This window comes from Bos indicus x Bos taurus, chromosome 5 (assembly GCF_003369695.1).
Source record: "Bos indicus x Bos taurus breed Angus x Brahman F1 hybrid chromosome 5, Bos_hybrid_MaternalHap_v2.0, whole genome shotgun sequence".
In the NCBI taxonomy this organism is placed as follows: Eukaryota; Metazoa; Chordata; class Mammalia; order Artiodactyla; family Bovidae; genus Bos; species Bos indicus x Bos taurus.
Genome location: NC_040080.1, coordinates 40315146 through 40336007, shown reverse-complemented (window position 1 = coordinate 40336007; position 20862 = coordinate 40315146). Strand labels below are relative to the sequence as shown.

Sequence of the window (20862 nt, the reverse complement as noted above, 5' to 3'; positions counted from 1 at the left end):
CTTATAGTCCTTTCTTCTTCATTTGGTCACTATTGAGCTAGGCTTTTTTCAAAGAGGATAATTATCTCTTTTAGTGCTTTAGTAATTTTCTTGACCTTCACCATACCAAACTGCTGAAAGTTCTATGAAAAAAATAATAACTGCTGATATGTAGCTTGGAAGTTGCATACTTCATAGTTTATGGGGTTTTTTGGTTTTAGTAACTTTTAGCTCTCACAACCACCAGCATCTATGCGTAGGTGGAGGCGTTCTTTCTTTCCTGCATCATTTTATCCACCTGTTTAATGCATTCCCATTTTGTGCCTGGCCACAAATAAGACAGATAAGATTCCTTCCCACAAAGGGCAGTGCTGGGGGAAGACAAACATTACGTAAGTAATTACATGAGGACCTGAGTACAGTCATGAACTTGGTAGAAAAGAACTGAGAACAGGTAACAAGGATTCAGTTCAGTTCAATCGCTCAGTTGTGTCCGACTCTTTGCGACCCCATGAACCGCAGCATGCCAGGCCTCCGTGTCCATCACCAACTCCCGGAGTTTACTCAAACTTGTGTCCATTAGAGTCGGTGATGCCATCCAACCATCTCATCCTCTGTTGTCCCCTTCTCCTCCTGCCCTCAATCTTTCCCAGCATCAGGGTCTTTTCCGATGAGTCAGCTCCTCGAATCAGGTGGCCAAAGTATTGGAGTTTCAGCTTCAACATCGGTCCTTCCAATGAACACCCAGGACTGATCTCCTTTAGGATGGACTGGTGGGATCTCCTTGCAGTCCAAGGGACTCTCAAGAGTCTTCTCCAACACCACAGTTCAAAAACATTAATTCTTTAGTACTCAGCTTTCTTTATGGTCCAACTCTCACATCCATACATGACCACTGGAAAAACCATAGCCTTGACTAGATGGACCTTTGTTGGCAAAGTAATGTCTCTGCTTTTGAATATGCTATCTAGGTTGGTCATAACTTTCCTTCCAAGGAGTAAGCATCTTCTAATTTAATGGCTGCAATCACCATCTGCTGTATTTTGTAGCCCCCCAAAATAAAGTCATCCACTGTTTCCACTGTTTCTGATCTATTTGCCATGAAGTGATGGGACCAGATGCCATGATCTTTGTTTTCTGAATGTTAAACTTTAAGGTAACTTTTTCACTCTCCTCTTTCACTTTCATCAAGAGGCTATTTAGTTCTTCTTCACTTTCTGCCATAAGGGTGGTGTCATCTGCATATCTGAGGTTATTGATATTTCTCCCAGCAATCTTGATTCCAGCTTGTGCTTTATCCAGCCCAGCATTTCTCATGATGTACTCTGCATATAAGTTAAACAAGCAGGGTGACAATATACAGCCTTGACGTACTGCTTTTCCTATTTGGAACCATTTCATTGTTCCATGTCCAGTTCTAACTGTTGCTTCCTGACCTGCATACAGATTTCTCAGGAGGCAGGTCAGGTGGTCTGGTATGCCCATCTCTTTCAGAATTTTCCACAGTTTCTTGTGATCCACGCAGTCAAAGGCTTTGGCATAGTCAATAAAGCAGAAATAGATATTTTTCTGGAACTCTCTTACTTTTTCCATGATCCAGCGGATGTTGGCAATTTGATCTCTGGTTCCTCTGCCTTTTCTAAAACCAGCTTGAACATCTGGAAGTTCACGGTTCATGTATTGCTGAAGCCTGGCTTGGAGAATTTTGAGCATTACTTTACTAGCGCGTGAGATGAGTGCAATTGTGCAGTAGTTTGAGCATTCTTTGGCATTGCCTTTCTTTGGGTTGGAATGAAAACTGACCTTTTCCTGTCCTGGGGCCACTGCTGAGTTTTCCAAATTTGTAACATATTGAGTTCAGCACTTTCACAACATCATCTATTAGGATTTGAAATAGCTCAACTGGAATGCCATCACTTCCAATAGCTTTGTTTGTAGTGATTCTCCCTAAGGCCCACTTGACTTCACATTCCAGGATATCTGGCTCTAGGTGACTGATCACACCATCGTGATTATCTGAGTCGTGAAGATCTTTTTTGTATAGTTGTTCTGTGCATTCTTGCCACCTCTTCTTAATATCTTCTGCTTCTGTTAGGTCCATACCATTTCTGTCCTTTATCAAGCCCATCTTTGCATGAAATGTTCCCTTGGTATCTCTAATTTTCTTGAACAGATCTCTAGTCTTTCCCATTCTATTGTTTTCCTCTATTTCTTTGCATTGATCGCTGAGTTAGGCTTTCTTAGCTCTCTTGTTATTCTTTGGAACTCTGTACTCAGATGCTTATATTTTTTCTTTTCGTCTTTGCTTTTTGCTTCTCTTCTTTTCACAGCTATTTATAAGGCCTCCTTAGACAGCCATTTTGCCTTTTTGCATTTCTTTTCCATGGAGATGGTCTTGATCCCTGTCTCTATACAATGTCACGAACCTCCGTCCATAGTTCATCAGGCACTCTGTCCCTCAGATCTAGTCCCTTAAATCTATTTCTCACTTCCACTGTATAATCATAAGGGATTTGATTTAAGTCATACCTGAATGGTCTAGTGGTTTTCTGCACTTTCTTCAATTTAAGTCTGATTTTGGCAACAAGGAGCTCATGATCTGAGCCACAGTCAGCTCCCGGTCTTGGGTTTTGCTGACTGTATTGAGCTTCTTCTTCTTTGGCTGCTAAGAATATAATCAGTCTGATTTCAGTGTTGGCCATCTGGTGATGTCCATGTGTAGAGTCTTCTCTTGGCAATACCTGGTCACTAACAGTATCTCTTGAGTGAAGGCTATGTTCCAGGAATAGGACCATGCCATTTACAGATATGAAGTCACTTACTACTAACAACTGTTACCCTTGTTTCACAGAGCAGAAAGTACAGGCATAGAAAGTAACCTCTCCAGGGTCACCCATCCCCAATTTAGACTCTGTCTGTGTAACTCCAGACTCACAGGGTTACCCCTGAGCACTTGCCTCCATGGGGCACATGTGACTGGGGCCAGTAACCTCCCAGGGCATCTGCAGCCCAGAGCCTGGGCTCACATTAGTAGCAGGATACGAGCTCAGAGGATCTGCCTGTATTGGAGAGTCTTAACTCGTTGAGAATCTCACAAAATTGTGTCTCCTTTTCCCAGAAATTCTTATCTGCTAATTTAGAATAAGGGCTTCCCAGGTGGTGCAGTGGTAGAGAACCCATCTGCCAACGCAGGAGACATAAAAGATGTGGGTTCAATACCTGGGTCGGAAAGATCCCCTGGAGGCGGGCACAGCAACCCACTCTGGTATTCTTGCCTGGAGAATCCCATGGACAGAGGAGCCTTGCGGGCTACAATCCTTAGGGTCACAAAGAGTCGGACAGGACTGAAGTGACTTAGCATACACGCATCCATCCTTTTGGATTCTGAATTTAGGTTGTTTCCCCTTTTTCGGTTATTATATACCATGCTGCAAACAAATGTTGTGTGCACATACCTGCAGGTTTCTCCAGGGCATAACCACAGAAGTGAGGTTGTGGGCCCACAGATAGATACACATTCAGTGTATTGATGTGGAGCCATTCTCTTGAAATAACTGCAGCAGTGGATGAGAATCCTCTTGTTCCACATTCTCCCCATCCCTGAGTAGTGTCAGACTTTAAAATTTTTGCCCAGCTAATGTTATGGAATATATCTCAGAGGATTCATGGAAGAACATATGAGAATATGTTGCATGGATCATCTGTGAACACAATTTTACAAGATCATAATAATGTAAATCCCAAATATCCCTTCAGCTAAGTTATGAGAATTCAACTTATATTATGAGAGAAATGTATGAGGAAGATAAGAAATGAAGAGTGTCTGTATGTGTATTGGTGACCACATAAGAGGATTGAATATACATCTTCTCTTGTAATGAGCCAATATGACAAGTTCTAAAATTGGAAATAACATTATTATTTAATGTTATTTTTAAAATATTGTGATAAATACCAGAAACAAAAGAGCTAAAAGATTGATGAATATTTGCTTCCAAGGAACAGGGCTTGGGGAGGGGATAGGGGATGCTGTTCCTTGTTGCAGGTCTTGTTGCTCCTTTTGACGTTGTTTCCTCCTCACAATTAGGAGCAACGGGGTCATCCATCAGCGCAGCCCACAGCAGCCTGGAAGCTCCCCGACAGCACACCCTCTCCGGGAGAATGGGAAGCAGCAGCGGTTCCCTCACAAAGGAGCCTGGGGTGGCTGCCATGCCATGCCGTCTGAACCCAAGAGCAGTGGATTCCCTGTGTCTCCTGGAGCTGTGTGGTCCTTGATGAGGTACTGGACTGGGCTCCTTGACCTTGTGTGTTTTCACCATCCAGCATCACCTGTTGCAGGGGGATCACTGGAGAAGTGAAGCACCGAGTCATTTCTTTGGAACACCCCCACTCCTGTTACCCTCCTTTCTTTTCCCTTCCCCATTTCCCTTCCTCCTTCTTCCTTCCTTCTTTTCCCTATCCCTGGCCTTCCCTGTGTCATATCAGATAAGAAAGGAGTAGCTGGAAGAAGTAGAAGCCCTGCTGGCTGCTGTTATTTGGAAGAAGAGATGAGGCTGTGAAGCCTCAGTTAAGCAGTACAAGCATTCTGCTGCTTCCCTGGGGGAAGAGCCCTGCACATCAGGGCACAGGCCCCTCAGTTTTCTTTGGGAGGAGAGCTCTGCCTTCCCCTACCCTGACTTCCTGCTTTTGGTGTGTGATAATGAAAGGTTGTTGCTGAGCCGTGAAAAATGCCAGGATTCATTTTTGGCCTTGGATTCAAAAATGGCCTCTGGAGGAGAGGAATTCAATCCAGGGCCAGTGACAAGGCTTGATCACTCAGAGCTTTTGTGTATTAGAGTTTTATTAAAGTATAAAAGAGACAGCTTCTGACATAGACATCAGAAGGGGGCAGAAAGAGTGTCCCCCTGCTAGTCTTTAACAGGAAGTTATATACCTACTCGCAGGCTGCTAATTAGAGAAAAGAAATGTCTCATAACTCAGAGAATGGCACCAGGCCCCTCACCCACAACATGCATTTTGAGATTGCATTGGCACAAGGTGAGTCATCTGGGCCATAAAATGATTGACATGAATCTTGAAGAAAGGCAGGTTTCCAAGCAAATACATAATCTCATTAACATAGATGAGGTGAACAATTGTATGAGTAAAACATACTGCTTTTTTGGGCCATTATCTGAGTCTTAGGTGGAACCAACTTGAGGAAAGACAGAGTTTAAGGTAAATGCATTGTTCATTAACATAGCTTAAGAAAAATATTTCCATAAAAAAAAAAAACCTGCATTAGTTAGCTCAAAGTTTGAGAAAAGTTAAGTTCAGATGGAAGGAGGTGTTGTCATGACAACACAGAATTTTGAAAGAAACCTTCTTTTAATTCTGTATAGAGAAGGGAAAAAAAATCTGACACTTGTAGTTTGTTTCCTCCTGCCACTTAAGAGAGATTAAAAAATGTCTGATATTTCCAGCCTATTTCCTCCATTTGGGGGCCCCTAGCCTTCCTGCCTGTTACCCTCTCAATAGGAATTTATTACAACGCAGGTATATGAGGTAGCCCAGGGGATGCTGCCTCTCAGGCATGTTTCTGAGGGTTCAGGAAGATCTTCTTTAAAGTACAAAATTTTCTTTCCCTTTAAAAAATCTTTTGACCTAGCCATGAAAATTATCATAGATTCATCAGAACAGGTACTTGGCTAAATTAGCTTGTCACTGAAAGAAGGAAATGGCAACCCGCTCCAGTACTCTTGCCTGGAGAATTCCATGAACGGAGGAGCCTGGTAGGCTACAGTCCATGGTGTTGCAAAGAGTTGGACACGACTGAGCAACTTCCCTTTGAAAATAACTCAAGCCATGGTCAAGTAAGAATTTAATAAAGATGGAAATTTGACTCATACTATTAGCACTTAAGTAGCAGATTGCTGGAGAAGGCACTGGTGACCCACTCCAGTACTCTTGCCTGGAGAATCCCATGGATGGAGGAGCCTGGTAGGCTACAGTCCATGGGGTCGCTAAGAGTCGGATGTGACTGAGCGACTTCACTTTCACTTTTCACTTTCATGCATTGGAGAAGGTAATGGCAACCCATTCCAGTGTTCTTTCCTGGAGAATCCCAGAGATGGGGGAGCCTGGTGGGCTGCCGCGTATGGGGTCGCACAGAGTCAGACATGATTGAAGTGACTTAGCAGCAGCAGCAGGAGCAGCAGATTGCTATTCTTATTCTTCTCTACAGTCCCAGACAACTCCCTCTTTTCGGGTGTCTTTGTTTCCAATTAGTCCTGCCTTTACCTGTCTTTTAGATCATACTCCACTTATTCATTCATCAGCAAAGACCTACTGAATTTCTGCCATGTGCCCGGCATGTTCCAGGCAGGCACCAGGGCTGTACTGGGGTTTAAGGAGGACAAGATCCTTGCCCCTATGTAGCTTTCCTTCCAGTAGAAGAAGACAGACACTAAGTAACCAACAAGGAGTGAACAGTGTGGTGGAGAGTGGTGGGTGAGCCTGGCTGGGGCGAATTCCCATTGATTGGTCAGGGAAGGTCTCTGAATCCTTGTGGATGAGAGGAGGAGCTCACCCTGCTCAGATCTGCACAGAGGGGTCCGGCCTTGGGATAATTAGCAAGTGGGGATGGGAAGGGGCTAGTTCAGGGGGTGGGCAGGCCTAGATGATGAAGAATGTTTTGGCCATGGGAGCGAATTTGGATTTTATTCTGAGTGGAATGGGGAGACTTTGGAGGGTTTTGTTGTTGTTTGCTTGTTTAATGTGGCAAGATGTGGTTATATTACAAATGTTCAGTCTTATTTCTTGTAGTGCATTATTTAGGGGCAAGAGTAAAGCAAGGAGACTTTCATACTGACTGAGGGGAGAAAAGAGGTCTTAGCTGAGGGTGATGGAGCCTGAGATGTAGGCATAAGGTGGCTTTTGGAGACGTTTTAAATATAGATCTAACAGGACTTGACGATTTAGGGTAAAGGGGTGAGGGAACAGCAAGAATCGAGGGTGTTTGGGTTTCTAGCTTCAACTGCTGGGTGGATGGTAGTGTGAGTTACTGAGATGGAAAGGCTAGAGGAAAAGTTGGTTTGGGAAAGGATAAAGTCACAGAAATGCATGAAATTCCTGAGCAAGAAAGAAGAGCGATAAACTGTCAAAACCTTGAACTAATCTTGACTCTTTAGTACCGGGTATGAAAAAAAGAGGGCAAAACATCTGGGGAAATTGTAAATATTTTAAGGAAGGCAAAGGAGAAGAAAAAAGAATAAATAGATCATTGGAGACTCTCATGAAGGGACAGAAGGCAGGCTGCAGTGTGACTGACTTCCACCAGTCGGACTGTGTACATACAGTGACTGAGTTCCATACAGATCCGATTGTATAGGCTTCTGCTCTCAGTTGTATCCCCAGATCCTCTTATAGTGTCTAGTTAATCGTAGTTGTGCAAGTATTTGTGAAATGAATAAATTAATGGGTAGATGGTAAGAAAGTATTGAAATTAAGCAAAAATAGAACATTTTAGTCAGAGAAGGCGATGGCACCCCACTCCAGTACTCTTGCCTGGAAAATCCCATGGACGGAGGAGCCTGGTAGGCTGCAGTCCATGGGGTCGCTGAGGGTCAGACACGACTGAGCGGCTTCACTTTCACTTTTCACTTTCATGCACTGGAGAAGGAAATGGCAACCCACTCCAGTGTTCTTGCCTGGAGAATTCCAGGGACGGGGGAGCCTGGTGGGCTGCTGTCTATGAGGTCGCACAGAGTCAGACATGATTGAAGTGACTTAGCAGCAGCAGCAGGAGCAGCAGAACATTTTAGTAAATTTGGCAATAAAGAAATGTTAACAGGCAGTTAACATGCCTGTTAACTGCAGGCATGTGAGGTTTTTGTTTTCATTTTATTTTAAATTTAATGGATGTGTGTGTGTATGTATGTAAATAACTTGTAGAGAATATAGAGGTAAGTGCAGGAGCAAAAAGGAATAAGATGAAGTACGCATACCAGTGGTGTGCTGGTAATGCTTAATCATTGGCTGTCCAAAGAAAGTAAATCCTCACTTGTTGTGTTTACAGATTTCCATGTAACTCCTACCCTGGCTGATTTGAAGCTACAAACATGACATAGCTGAAACTGGAGTTGGGAGAGGTGTGCCATAGCCCACCATCTTGAAGCATTTCTACTGCCCAATAAACTGTAGATGTAAATAATCTCAGGAGCATAGACAAAAGTAAAATGAAGAAAACTGATTAGGAAATGATATGATTTGTGTACTCATTACCTTCATTTTTAGCTTGATTTATTTAAGCTTATATAATTCATTTTATTATAAAAGATATATAATATTATAACTGATATAAATATAGAATATATATACATATAATTTATTATAAGTTATTTAATTTAATTTTAAATAATGGCTGTATTTAATAACTGGCTTGCAAAATTCCAGAAAATTTAATAGTCATTTCTTATAGAACAATGTGAGCTTCAGTACTCCAGTGAAGAAGGTCCTTCAGGAGGGGAAGAAAGCTTTACATCTGTTATCTATCACTAGGTACCAGGAAGTGGGCTAGCCCTTCCTACGTGGTATTCCATGCAGCCATCACATTTGTTTAGGGTAAATCTTATAGTTTGCTTATCAGGTGGAAATGGAAGATCTTAGCTTAAATGGTCATTTAACACATTTACATAGTTGGTAAGTGGTAAAGTCAGGATTGGAATTACAACTGCACAGCCACTAATCCCGTGCTTTGCCTGTTTGCTGTGCTCTGAAGTCTAGAATCCCAGGTGAGAACTTGGCCTTGGGGAGGAGGCAGGGCAGTGATGTCATGCTCTGTGCAGCTGGCCTCCCTGCTCAGCTCTCAGTGATAGAAGATTCTTGCAGCCATCTGTGGGTCCACAAATGAGGCCTCTCCTGACTGGCTTTAATATAGACTGTTGGTGCTTATACATTGAATTAGGCGATATGCTTAAAAAAATTTTTTTTTTTCTAACTCCGAGCCCCAGTCTATTTAGAAAGAATGATGCTTGGAGAGCAGGACACAATACGACAGGAACTGGGTCAGGATCTTACTAAGTCAACATGTTTGTGAGCAAGAAGGACCATTATCCTTCCTTGAGAGGAAACTTGTCATGTATTTTCCTTCTCTGGAAAAGAAAGGTATCATGTATTTGACTATAAATTTGATTAATATCAAAATTAGTTTTAAAAACTATGCTTGTCCTTTTTTCAGAAGGTGATCAGGTAAAGAAAATAAAAGCTCAAAGAGGCAATGTTATCTTAGTTCTGAAGATCTCTGTGGATAGTGTTTAAATCATGAATCCTTCACTTAGTAGGTCCTGGATAAGTTATTTTATCTCTGAGAGCATCAGTTTTCTCATCTCCCCAAAAGGGGAACTAATTGTAACATTTTACTCACAGGTTGTTTGTCAGGACTCAGAGCTATAGTAATAAACAGGTAATAAGTCTGTAAATAAGTGCCTGGCACACAGTGGCCATTTGGTCTGGCAGCCAGCAGCATCATTAGTAGTAGTTCAGAATTATAAATATTATTATTCTTTATGACTTTCTAAACCCTGGAATGTGACTTTCCAAACACTGAAACTGGTGAACCTGCAGTATACAGGCAAGGAATATGTTTTTATGGATTTTTTTTTTCTTGCTAGTATGTATTTGCATTGCATGGATGGCATTAGGCTGACAGAAATTAGTCTACATGTTGCAGGAAGGCGGACACCTTCCAGGGCCTGAAACTGGGCTCTTGTCTAACACTCAGAAATGAATTGTCCGAGGGACACATGTGCTGACAAAGCAAGAGATTTTATTGGGAAATGGCACCTGGGTGGAGAGCAGTAGGGTAAGAAAACCCAGGAGAACTGCTCTGCTGTGTGGCTCCCAGTCTTGGGTTTTATGGTGATGGGATTAGTTTCCGGGTGGTCTTTGGCCAATCATTCTAATTCAGAATCTTTCCTGGTGGTGCACGCATTGCTCAGCTAAGATGGATGCTAGCGAGAGGGATTCTGGGAAGTGGACGGACACACGGTGTCTCCTTTAGAACTTTCCCGAACTTCTCCTGTTGGTGGTGGCTTATTAGTTCCGTATTCCTTGTCAGGATCTCCTATCATAAAACAATTCATGCAAATAGTTACTATGGTGCCTGGCCAGGGTGGGCGGTTTCAATCAGTGTGCTTCCCCTAACATACATACTATTGGATAAAATGTATTCAGAAGTTACCAAACACAGGGGGACCATCCCAGCCCAGGGAAAAATCGTGCTGTAAGTCATTTACTTAGTTGCCTGTTTTTCTGTATAGTTTAGTGATTGTGTTATAGGTAGCAAGTGGCAAGTGCAGTGAACCTAGGACTTAGGGTAGACACTCTGGAATCAGATGAAATTTCAGTTGATTCCATCTTTTGCTCAGTTGCTCCATGTGAAGTGAGAAATGTAAATCTTCCTTCTCCCACCCTCTTCATTACATACAGTTCATTCACATATGAATATCCTTTCCCTTTCACCTTAGAAAACTCAGTGAATTCTACCTGAAATCTTATTCTCATAACTCACATCTGTTTCTGTAACTATATGTAGTCATTTTTACAGTGATTGCAATTGGTATTGAAGAGAATTCTTGGCCCAAGAGCTGTCTTCTTTATTCTGCTGCTCTGCGACATCTGTCGTGAATCATTCATTCTGTCAGTATTTACCAAATGCCTCCTATGATCAGGCACTGTTTTGGGTGCTGAAAATATATGATAGTGAAGTGAACAAAGCCCTGCCCTTATGGAACTTAGCTGGATGATGATCATGGTGTTTTTATTTAAAATGGGCTCGTTTTCAATCTTTGTGGGTAAGAGAGTGGTTAGATTTTTCACTTCAGTGTGTTTTAAAAGTCTTTATTGTATTGCTTGCATAGAGGCCTGCAAATAAATACAAGTTTATTAAAGAGAACAGGTTGTCACTAAAGTGAAACTGTGAAGTCATTAAATTCAGGGGAATTAGAAAGGCATATAAATATTTTGCCCTTTACTGATGGAATGTATTACTGACCTTTTAAGTGTTGTTTTAATACTTTGGGGTTTCCCTGGTAGCTCAAGGGGGTAAAAAACCTGCTTACAGTGCAGGAAACCTGGATTTAATCCCTGAATCAGGAAGATCCCTTGGAGAAGGGAATGGTAATCCACTACAGTATTCTTGCCAGGAGAATTCCAGAGCGAGGAGCCTGGTGGGCTGCAGTCCTACTTCTGTAGACACTGCCCTGTACTCTTCTTCCCTGAAGTAAGAAATGTTTTGTAGATTAAACTCCTGAAGTCAGATTTTGAACTTTCCACACATTGATCTTGTGAGTAGGGCAAAAGTGTTTCAGATCATTATTAATAGCCTTATGTCAGGAAGGAGGAGCTAAGATGGTGGAGGAGTAGGATGGGGAGAACACTTTCTCCCCCACAAATTCATCAAAAGAACATTTAAACGCCGAGTAAATTCCACAAAACAACTTCTGAATGCTGGCAGAGGACATCAGGCACCCAGAAAAGCAACCCATGTCTTCAAAAGGAGGTAGGAAAAAATATGTAAGACAAAAAAAGAGACAAAAGAGGGAGGGACGGAGCTCCGTCCCGGGAAGGGAGTCTTAAAAAGAGAGAAGTTTCCAAACACCAGGAAACCTTCTCACTGCCGAATCTGTGCCGAGCCTTGGAAGCACAGAGGGCAACATAACAGGGAGGAAAAATAAGTAAACAATTAAAACCCGCAGATTATGAGCCTAAGGTAACTCCCCCAGCAGAGAAGCAGCGCAGACGCCTGCATCTGCCATTAGGAAGCAGGGGCTGGGCAGGGAGGCGCAGGGACGGCTGCATTGCAAGGATCTGGCCTGAACACCCCGAGCGCTATCTGAGTGAAATAATTTGGGCTTGCAAACCAGACTGTGGGATATCTACCACACGAAAAGCCAGCCCTAACCTAAGACACCACCAGGCCTGCGCATGGAAAAAAGGACTGTACAGAGATAGCCGGCTACAGACCGTCCCCCTCTGGTGACAGGGAGCCAGAGCTGGAAGGGGGCAATCACAGCCCCAGAAGGACATTATCTACAAAACTGTAAGCAGGCTTCTTTGCTAACTAAAACTTCTTGGGGGTCTGGACGGTCAACAGCCGCCTGAGAAGGTGTGCCAGTTGTACACCTAGATAACCAAGCCGCGGGGAGGCGATAAGTCGCAGCAATCATGCTCGCCAAACACCGCATCACCTGAGCTGCTCGGGCCTGGGAAGGGCACAAAACGCAGGCCCAACCGAGTCTGCGCCTCTGAGGACTACCCGAGTGCCTGAACCTGAGTGGCTTAGACCTGGGAGGTGCAAGCAGCCCAGGGCCGGCCACGGATGGTTCCCAGTGGAGCAGCCTAGAGCCTGAGCAGTGTGGGCAGGGAGGCTACACGCACCGTAAGCGGGGGCAGACCCAGTGTGGCTGAGGCACTGCGAGCACACGCCAGTGTTATTTGTTTGCAGCGTCCCTCCCTCCCCACAGCACAGCTGAACAAGTGAGCCTGAAAAAAAAAAAAAAAGTGTACACCACAGTCCCCTTTGTGTCAGGGCGGAAACCAGACACTGAAGAGACCAGCAAAAAGAAGAAGCTATAACAGAGGGAACCACCTTGGAAGCTACAGGCAATAGATTAAAACCCTGTGGTTAGAACTGAAAACATAGGAAGGGGTCTATAGATCTTGAGAAATATAAGTCGGACCAAGGAACTAGCCGAAAATGAACTGACCCCACAATACCCAAAACAAAACCAGAGAAAGTCCTAGATATATTTTTACTATTTTTATGATCATTCTTTCTTTTTCCTTTTTTTTTAATTAAAAAAAAATTTTAAGTCCTCTATTATTACTTTAATTTTCACTTTTATAACCTACTATTACTTTGCAAAAAAAAAAAAGACCCTATTTTTTTTTTTAAAGCAAACTTCATATATATATTTTTTATAATTTTTGTGACCTTGTTTTTTTTCTTCTTTTCTTTAACATTGTATTTTTGAAATTCCAAACTCTACTCTAGATTTTTAATTTTAGCTTTTTGGTATTTGTTATCAATTTTGTACCTATATATATTTTTTTTATAATTTCTGTGACTTTTTTTTTTCTCTCTCTTTCTTTCTCTTCTTCTTTTATGTAACATTGTATATCTGAAATTCCAAACTCTACTCTAAATTTTTAATTTATGCTTTTTGGTATTTGTTATCAATTTTGTACCTATATTTTCTTTATAATTTTTGCAATTTGGTTTGTTTTTGTTTTTTTCTCTATTTCTTTTTCTTCTTTTTTTTAACATTGTATTTTTGAAATTCCAGACTCTAGATTTTTAACTTTTGCTTTTTGGTATTTGTTATCAATTTTGTACCTATATTTTCTTTATAATTTTTGAGACTTGGTTTGATTTTGTTTGTTTGTTTGTTTTTCTCTCTTTCTTTGCCTTCTTCTTTTCTTTAACATTGTATTTTTGAAATTCCAAACTCTACTCTAGATTTTTAATTTTTGCTTTTATGTATTTGTTACCAATTTTGTACCTTTAAGAACCCAATCTTCAGTACCCATTTTTCACTAGGGAGCGAGATTACTGGCTTGACTGCTGTCTCACTCTTTGGACTCTCCTTTCTCTCCACCAGGTCACCTGTGTCTCCTCCCTAACCCCTCTCTACTCTATGCAACTCTGTGAATTTCTGTGTGTTGCAGACGGTGGAGAACACTTAGGGAACTGATTACTGGCTGGATCTGTCTCCCTCCTTTTCATTCCCCCTTTTATCCTCCTGGCCACCTCTGTCTCCTTCCTCCTTCTTCTTTTCTCTGTATAATTCCGTGAACATCTCTGAGCAGTCCAATTGTGGAGTGCACATAAGGAAGTGATTACTGGCTAGCCTGCTCCCTCCTCTATTGATTCCACCTCATCTCATTCGGGTCACCGCTAACTCCCTCCTCTCTCTTCTCTTCTCCATGTAATGCTGTGAACCTCTCTGGGTGGCCCTCATGGTGGAGAAAGTTTTCATCTTTAACCTAGATGTTTTATCAGTGGTGCTGTATAGAAGGAGAAGTTTTGAAACTACTGTAAAAATAAGACCGATAACTGGAAGCAGGAGGCTTAAGTCCAAACCCGAACTCCAGGGAACTCCTGACTTCAGGGAACATTAATTGACAGGAGCTCATCAAACGCCTCCATACCTACACTGAAACCAAGCACCACACAAGGGCCAACAAGTTCCAGGGCAAGACATACCAAGCAAATTCTCCAGCAACACAGGAACACAGCCCTGAGCTCCAAGATACAGGCTGCCCAAAGTCACCCCAAAACCATAGACATCTCATAACTCATTACTGGACACTTCATTGCACTCCAGAGAGAAGAAATATAGCTCCACCCACCAGAACACCGACACAAGCTTCCCTAACCAAGAAACCTTGACAAGCCACCTGTACAAATCCACACACACTGAGGAAACGCCACAATAAAGAGAACTCCACAAATTGCCTGAATACAGAAAGGACACACCACACTCAGCAATTTAAACAAGAGGAAGAGACAGAGGAATACCCAGCAGTTAAAGGAACAGGATAAATGCCCACCAAACCAAACAAAAGAGGAAGAGATAGGGAATCTACCTGATAAAGAATTCTGAATAATGATAGTGAAATTGATCCAAAGTCTTGAAATCAAATTGGAATCACAGATTAATAGCCTGGAGACAAGGATTGAGAAGATGCAAGAAAGGTTTAACAAGGACCTAGAAGAAATAAAAAAGAGTCAATATATAATGAATAATGCAATAAATGAAATCAAAAACATTCTGGAGGCAACAAATAGTAGAATAACAGAGGCAGAAGATAGGATTAGTGAATTAGAAGATAGAATGGTAGAAATAAATGAATCTGAGAGTAAAAAAGAAAAACGAATTAAAAGAAATGAGGACAATCTCAGAGACCTCCAGGACAGTATTAAACACTACAACATTCGAATCATAGGGGTCCCAAAAGAAGAAGACAAAAAGAAAGACCATGAGAAAATACTTGAGGAGATAATAGTTGAAAACTTCCCTAAAATGGGGAAGGAATAATCACTCAAGTCCAAGAAACCCAGAGAGTCCCAAACAGGATAAACCCAAGGCAAAACACCCCAAGACACATATTAATCAAATTAACAAAGATCAAACACAAAGAACAAGTATTAAAAGCAGCAAGGGAAAAACAACAAATAACACACAAGGGAATTCCCATAAGGATAACAGCTGATCTTTCAATAGAAACTCTCCAAGCCAGGAGGGAATGGCAAGACATGCTTAAAGTGATGAAAAAAAATAACCTACAACCCAGATTATTGTACCCAGCAAGGATCTCATTCAAATATGAAGGAGAAATCAAAAGCTTTACAGACAAGCAAAAGCTGAGAGAATTCAGCACCATCAAACCAGCTCTCCAACAAATACTAAAGGATATTCTCTAGACAGGAAACACAAAAATGGTGTATAAATTCTAACCCAAAACAATAAAGTAAATGGCAACGGGATCATACTTATCAGTAATTACCTTAAACGTAAATGGGTTGAATGCCCCAACCAAAAGATAAAGACTGGCTGAATGGATACAAAAACAAGACCCCTACATATGCTGTCTACAAGAGACCCACCTCAAAACAGGGGACACATACAGACTGAAAGTGAAGGGCTGGAAAAAGATTTTCCATGCAAATAGGGACCAAAAGAAAGCAGGAGTAGCAATACTTATATCAGACAAAACAGACTTTAAAACAAAGGCTGTGAAAAGAGACAAAGAAGGTCACTACATAATGATCAAAGGATCAATCCAAGAAGAAGAGATAACAATTATAAATATATGTGCACCCAACACAGGAACACCGCAATATGTAAGGCAAATGCCAACAAGTATGAAAGGAGAAATTAACAATAACACAATAATAGTGGGAGACTTTAATCCCCACTCACACCTATGGATAGATCAACTAAACAGAAAATTAACAAGAAAACAGAAACTTTAAACGATACAGTAGACCAGTTAGACCTAATTGATATCTATAGGACATTTCATCCCAAAACAATGAATTTCACCTTTTTCTCAAGCGCACATGGAACCTTCTCCAGGATAGATCACATCCTGGGTCATAAATCTAGCCTTGGTAAATTCAAAAAAATTGAAATCATTCCAAGCATCTTTTCTGACCACAATGAAGTAAGATTAGATCTCAATAACAGGAGAAAAACTATTAAAAATTCCAACATATGGAGGCTGAACAACACGCTGCTGAATAACCAACAAACCACAGAAGAAATCAAAATTTGCATAGAAACGAATGAAAATGAAAACACAACAACCCAAAACCTGTGGGACACGGTAAAAGCAGTCCTCAGGGGAAGGTTCATAGCAATACAGGCATACCTCAAGAAACAAGAAAAAAGTCAAATAAATAACCTAAGTGTACACCTAAAGCAACTAGAAAAGGAAGAAATGAAGAACCCCAGAAGGAAAGAAATCTTAAAAATTAGGGCAGAAATAAATGCAAAAGAAACAAAAGAGATCATAGCAAAAATCAACAAAGCCAAAAGCTGGTTCTTTGAAAGGATAAATAAAATTGACAAACCATTAGCCAGACTCATCAAGAAACAAAGGGACAAAAATTAAATCAATAAAATTAGAAATGAAAATGGAGAGATCACAACAGGCAACACAGAAATACAAAGGATCATAAGAGAGTACTATTAGCAATTATATGCCAATAAAATGGACAACGTGGAAGAAATGGACAAATTCTTAGAAAAGTACAACTTTCCAAAACTGAACGAGGAAGAAATAGAAAATCTTAACAGACCCATCACAAGCACGGAAATTGAAACTGTAATCAAAAGTCTTCCAGCAAACAAAAGCCCAGGTCCAGACGGCTTCACAGCTGAATTCTACCAAAAATTTAGAGAAGAGCTAACACCTATCCTACTCAAACTCTTCCAGAAAATTGCAGAGGAAGGTAAACTTCCAAACTCATTCTATGAAGCCACTATCACCCTAATACCAAAACCTGACAAAGATCCCACAAAAAAAGAAAACTACAGGCCAATATCACTGATGAACATAGATGCAAAAATCCTTTACAAAATTCTAGCAATCAGAATCCATCAACATATTAAAAAGATCATACACCATGACCAAGTGGGCTTTATCCCAGGGATGCAAGGATTCTTCAATATCCTCAAATCAATCAATGTAATACACCACATTAACAAGTTGAAAAATAAAAACCATATGATTATCTCAATAGATGCAGAGAAAGCCTTTGACAAAATTCAACATCCATTTATGATAAAACCTCTCCAAAAAGCAGGAATAGAAGGAACATACCTCAACATAATAAAAGCTATATATGACAAATCCACAGCAAACATTATCCTCAATGGTGAAAAATTGAAAGTATTTCCTCTAAAGTCAGGAACAAGACAAGGGTGCCCACTTTCACCACTACTATTCAACATAGTTTTGGAAGTTCTGGCCACAGCAATCAGAGCAGAAAAAGAAATAAAAGGAATCCAAATTGGAAAAGAAGAAGTAAAACTCTCACTGTTTGCAGATGACGTGATCCTCTACATAGAAAACCCTAAAGACTCCACCAGAAAATTACTAGAACTAATCAATGATTATAGTAAAGTTGCAGGATATAAAATCAACACACAGAAATCCCTTGCATTCCTATACACTAATAATGAGAAAACAGAAAGAGAAATTAAGGAAACAATTCCATTCACCATTGCAATGAAAAGAATAAAATACTTAGGAATATATCTACCTAAAGAAACTAAAGACCTATATATAGAAAACTATAAAACACTGGTGAAAGAAATCAAAGAGGACACTAACAGATGGAGAAATACACCATGTTCATGGATTGGAAGAATCAATATATTGAAAATGAGTATACCACCCAAAGCAATTTATAGATTCAATGCAATCCCTATCAAGCTACCAATGGTATTCTTCACAGAGCTAGAACAAATAATTTCACAATTTGTATGGAAATACAAAAAACCTCGAATAGCCAAAGCTATCTTGAGAAAGAAGAATGGAACTGGAGGAATCAACCTACCTGACTTCAGGCTCTACTACAAAGCCACAGTCATCAAGACAGTATGGTACTGGCACAAAGACAGAAATATAGATCTATGGAACAAAATAGAAAGCCCAGAGATAAATCCACGCACATATAGATACCTTATCTTTGACAAAGGAGGCAAGAATATACAATGGATTAAAGACAATCTCTTTTAACAAGTGGTGCTGGGAAAACTGGTCAACCACTTGTAAAAGAATGAAACTAGAACACTTTTTAACACCATACACAAAAATAAACTCAAAATGGATTAAAGATCTAAACGTAAGACCAGAAACTATAAAACTCCTAGAGGAGAACATAGGCAAAACACTCTCCGACATACATCACAGCAGGATCCTCTATGACCCACCTCCCAGAATATTGGAAATAAAAGCAAAAATAAACAAATGGGACCTAATTAAACTTAAAAGCTTCTGCACAACAAAGGAAACTATAAGCAAGGTGAAAAGACAGCCTTCAGAATGGGAGAAAATAATAGCAAATGAAGCAACTGACAAACAACTAATCTCAAAAATATACAAGCAACTCCTACAGCTCAATTCCAGAAAAATAAATGACCCAATCAAAAAATGGGCCAAAGAACTGAATAGACATTTCTCCAAAGAAGACATACAGATGGCTAACAAACACATGAAAAGATGCTCAGCATCACTCATTATCAGAGAAATGCAAATCAAAACCACTATGAGGTACCATTTCATGCCAGTCAGAATGGCTGCTATCCAAAAGTCTACAAGTAATAAATGCTGGAGAGGATGTGGAGAAAAGGGAACCCTCTTACACTGTTAGTGGGAATGCAAACTAATACAGCCACTATGGAGAACAGTGTGGAGATTCCTTAAAAAACTGGAAATAGAACTGCCTTATGATCCAGCAATCCCACTGCTGGGCATACACACTGAGGAAACCAGAAGGGAAAGAGACACGTGTACCCCAATGTTCATCGCAGCACTGTTTATAATAGCCAGGACATGGAAGCAACCTAGATGTCCATCAGCAGATGAATGGATAAGAAAGCTATGGTACATATACACAATGGAGTATTACTCAGCCTTTAAATTTGAATCAGTTTGAATCATTTGAATCAGTTCTAATGAGGTGGATGAAACTGGAGCCTATTATACAGAGTGAAGTAAGCCAGAAAGAAAAACACCAATACAGTATACTAACTCATATATATGGAATTTAGAAAGATGGTAACAATAACCCTGTATTTGAGACAGCAAAAGAGACACTGATGTATAGAACTGTCTTTTGGACTCTGTGGGAGAGGGAGAGGGTAGATGATTTGGGAGAATGGCATTGAAATATGTATAATATCATATATGAAACGAGTCACCAGTCCAGGTTCGATGCACGATACTGGATGCTTGGGGCTGGTGCACTGGAACGACCCAGAGGGATGGTATGGTGAGGGAGGAGGGAGGAGGGTTCAAGATGGGGAGCACATGTATGCCTGTGGCGGATTCATTTCGATATATGGCAGAACCAATACAATATTGTAAAGTTTAAAAATAAAATTAAAAAAAATAGCCTCATGTCAGCTTTAAGAGAAACTTCGTAAGCTAATGAAATGATATTTTCAGATGACAGCAACAGATCTATGTTGAAAGCCATCTGTATTACTTATGAATAATTGGGCTCTCCCCCGAACCATTTTACACACTTTTCTGGCTGACTGATCTCAGGTGAGCCATTTTCAATTTCATTCAGTTACTGCTTTGATAAATGAAATAACCAAATGAAAGAGGGGTGGAGTTAACTAATAATCTACAGGGAAAATACCTCCAACAGTAAAAAGTGAAGTTTGTAGGTTCATATTGAGAAATACCCTTTCCTACTTTAAAATGTCTTAATGCAAGTATAAACCTAGTGATGAACCCACCTTAAGAACACAGACACCTCATGGAAGTGGATTTGAACTCAGATCTTATTTTATAGAGACTTGGTGAATTCTTCCACTGCTGTTGATCATTTTTCCTCCTTTCCTTTTCCTTGTTTAAAGGTGAGATCTTTCACTGCTCTTCATTTTTCCTCATTTCCTTTGCTTTGCTATGGAATTCTATGTCTTCTTCAATGGTGTAAATACTTCCGTCTTCAGGTGTAGTTCTTAGGTGGCTGCAGCCAGATCACTATGACTTATTTGGCACGTCATGACAGTGGACCCAAGAAAGCAGTAATTCCCAGGCTGTATTTTATAAAGACAATGACCTGATTAACTAGCCTAACTAATGTCAGAGTTGTTTCTTATTAAAACAACTTTATTACTGTTCACACTCATGATTCTATGTTTTGTATATAATATCCAAAGGATATCCTCTTCTTACCTTTGTTCCATACACCCCCGGAGTTTTTCATAGTTTGTCAATTTCTTTTTAATGTACTGAGCTGACTGTAGCTTTTACTGAGATCCTATAGTGGCTCCCGGTGTGACTGAACCGCAGACAGGCTTAGTGGCTGGAAAGGGTCTGGAGAAGGAAGGTGGGTAATGGCTGCAGGCATTTGTCCTACAGAGAAGGACACATTTTACTAGGAAGGGTGAACAGTGCTGTTTTGATATAGGAATGATGGAAATAGTGGGAAATTTATTTTTTAAATCTTAGATAAAAAAGTTATTTTTCAAATGAATTGTCAGTGTTATCAGGCTTCTTAATTTTGAACTGTTCATTGATACAGTGTCATTAATACGTCTTTAATATCCTTTGGGGGTGTAATCTACCAAAGCTTGGCTCCCAAGTTCTTTTAAA

General features: G+C 40.5%; 1 protein-coding gene across 1 annotated transcript in view; it reads left to right on the top strand.

Moving 5' to 3' along the window:
- Positions 1–20862, top strand: part of TMTC1 (transmembrane and tetratricopeptide repeat containing 1) — a 311926-nt gene that overhangs the window by 37850 nt on the left and 253214 nt on the right. Inside the window, exon 5 of the mRNA XM_027541632.1 lies at positions 4067–4258. Within this exon, the coding sequence (XP_027397433.1) occupies positions 4067–4258 (192 nt within the window). The remainder of the gene's footprint in view (positions 1–4066; positions 4259–20862) is intronic.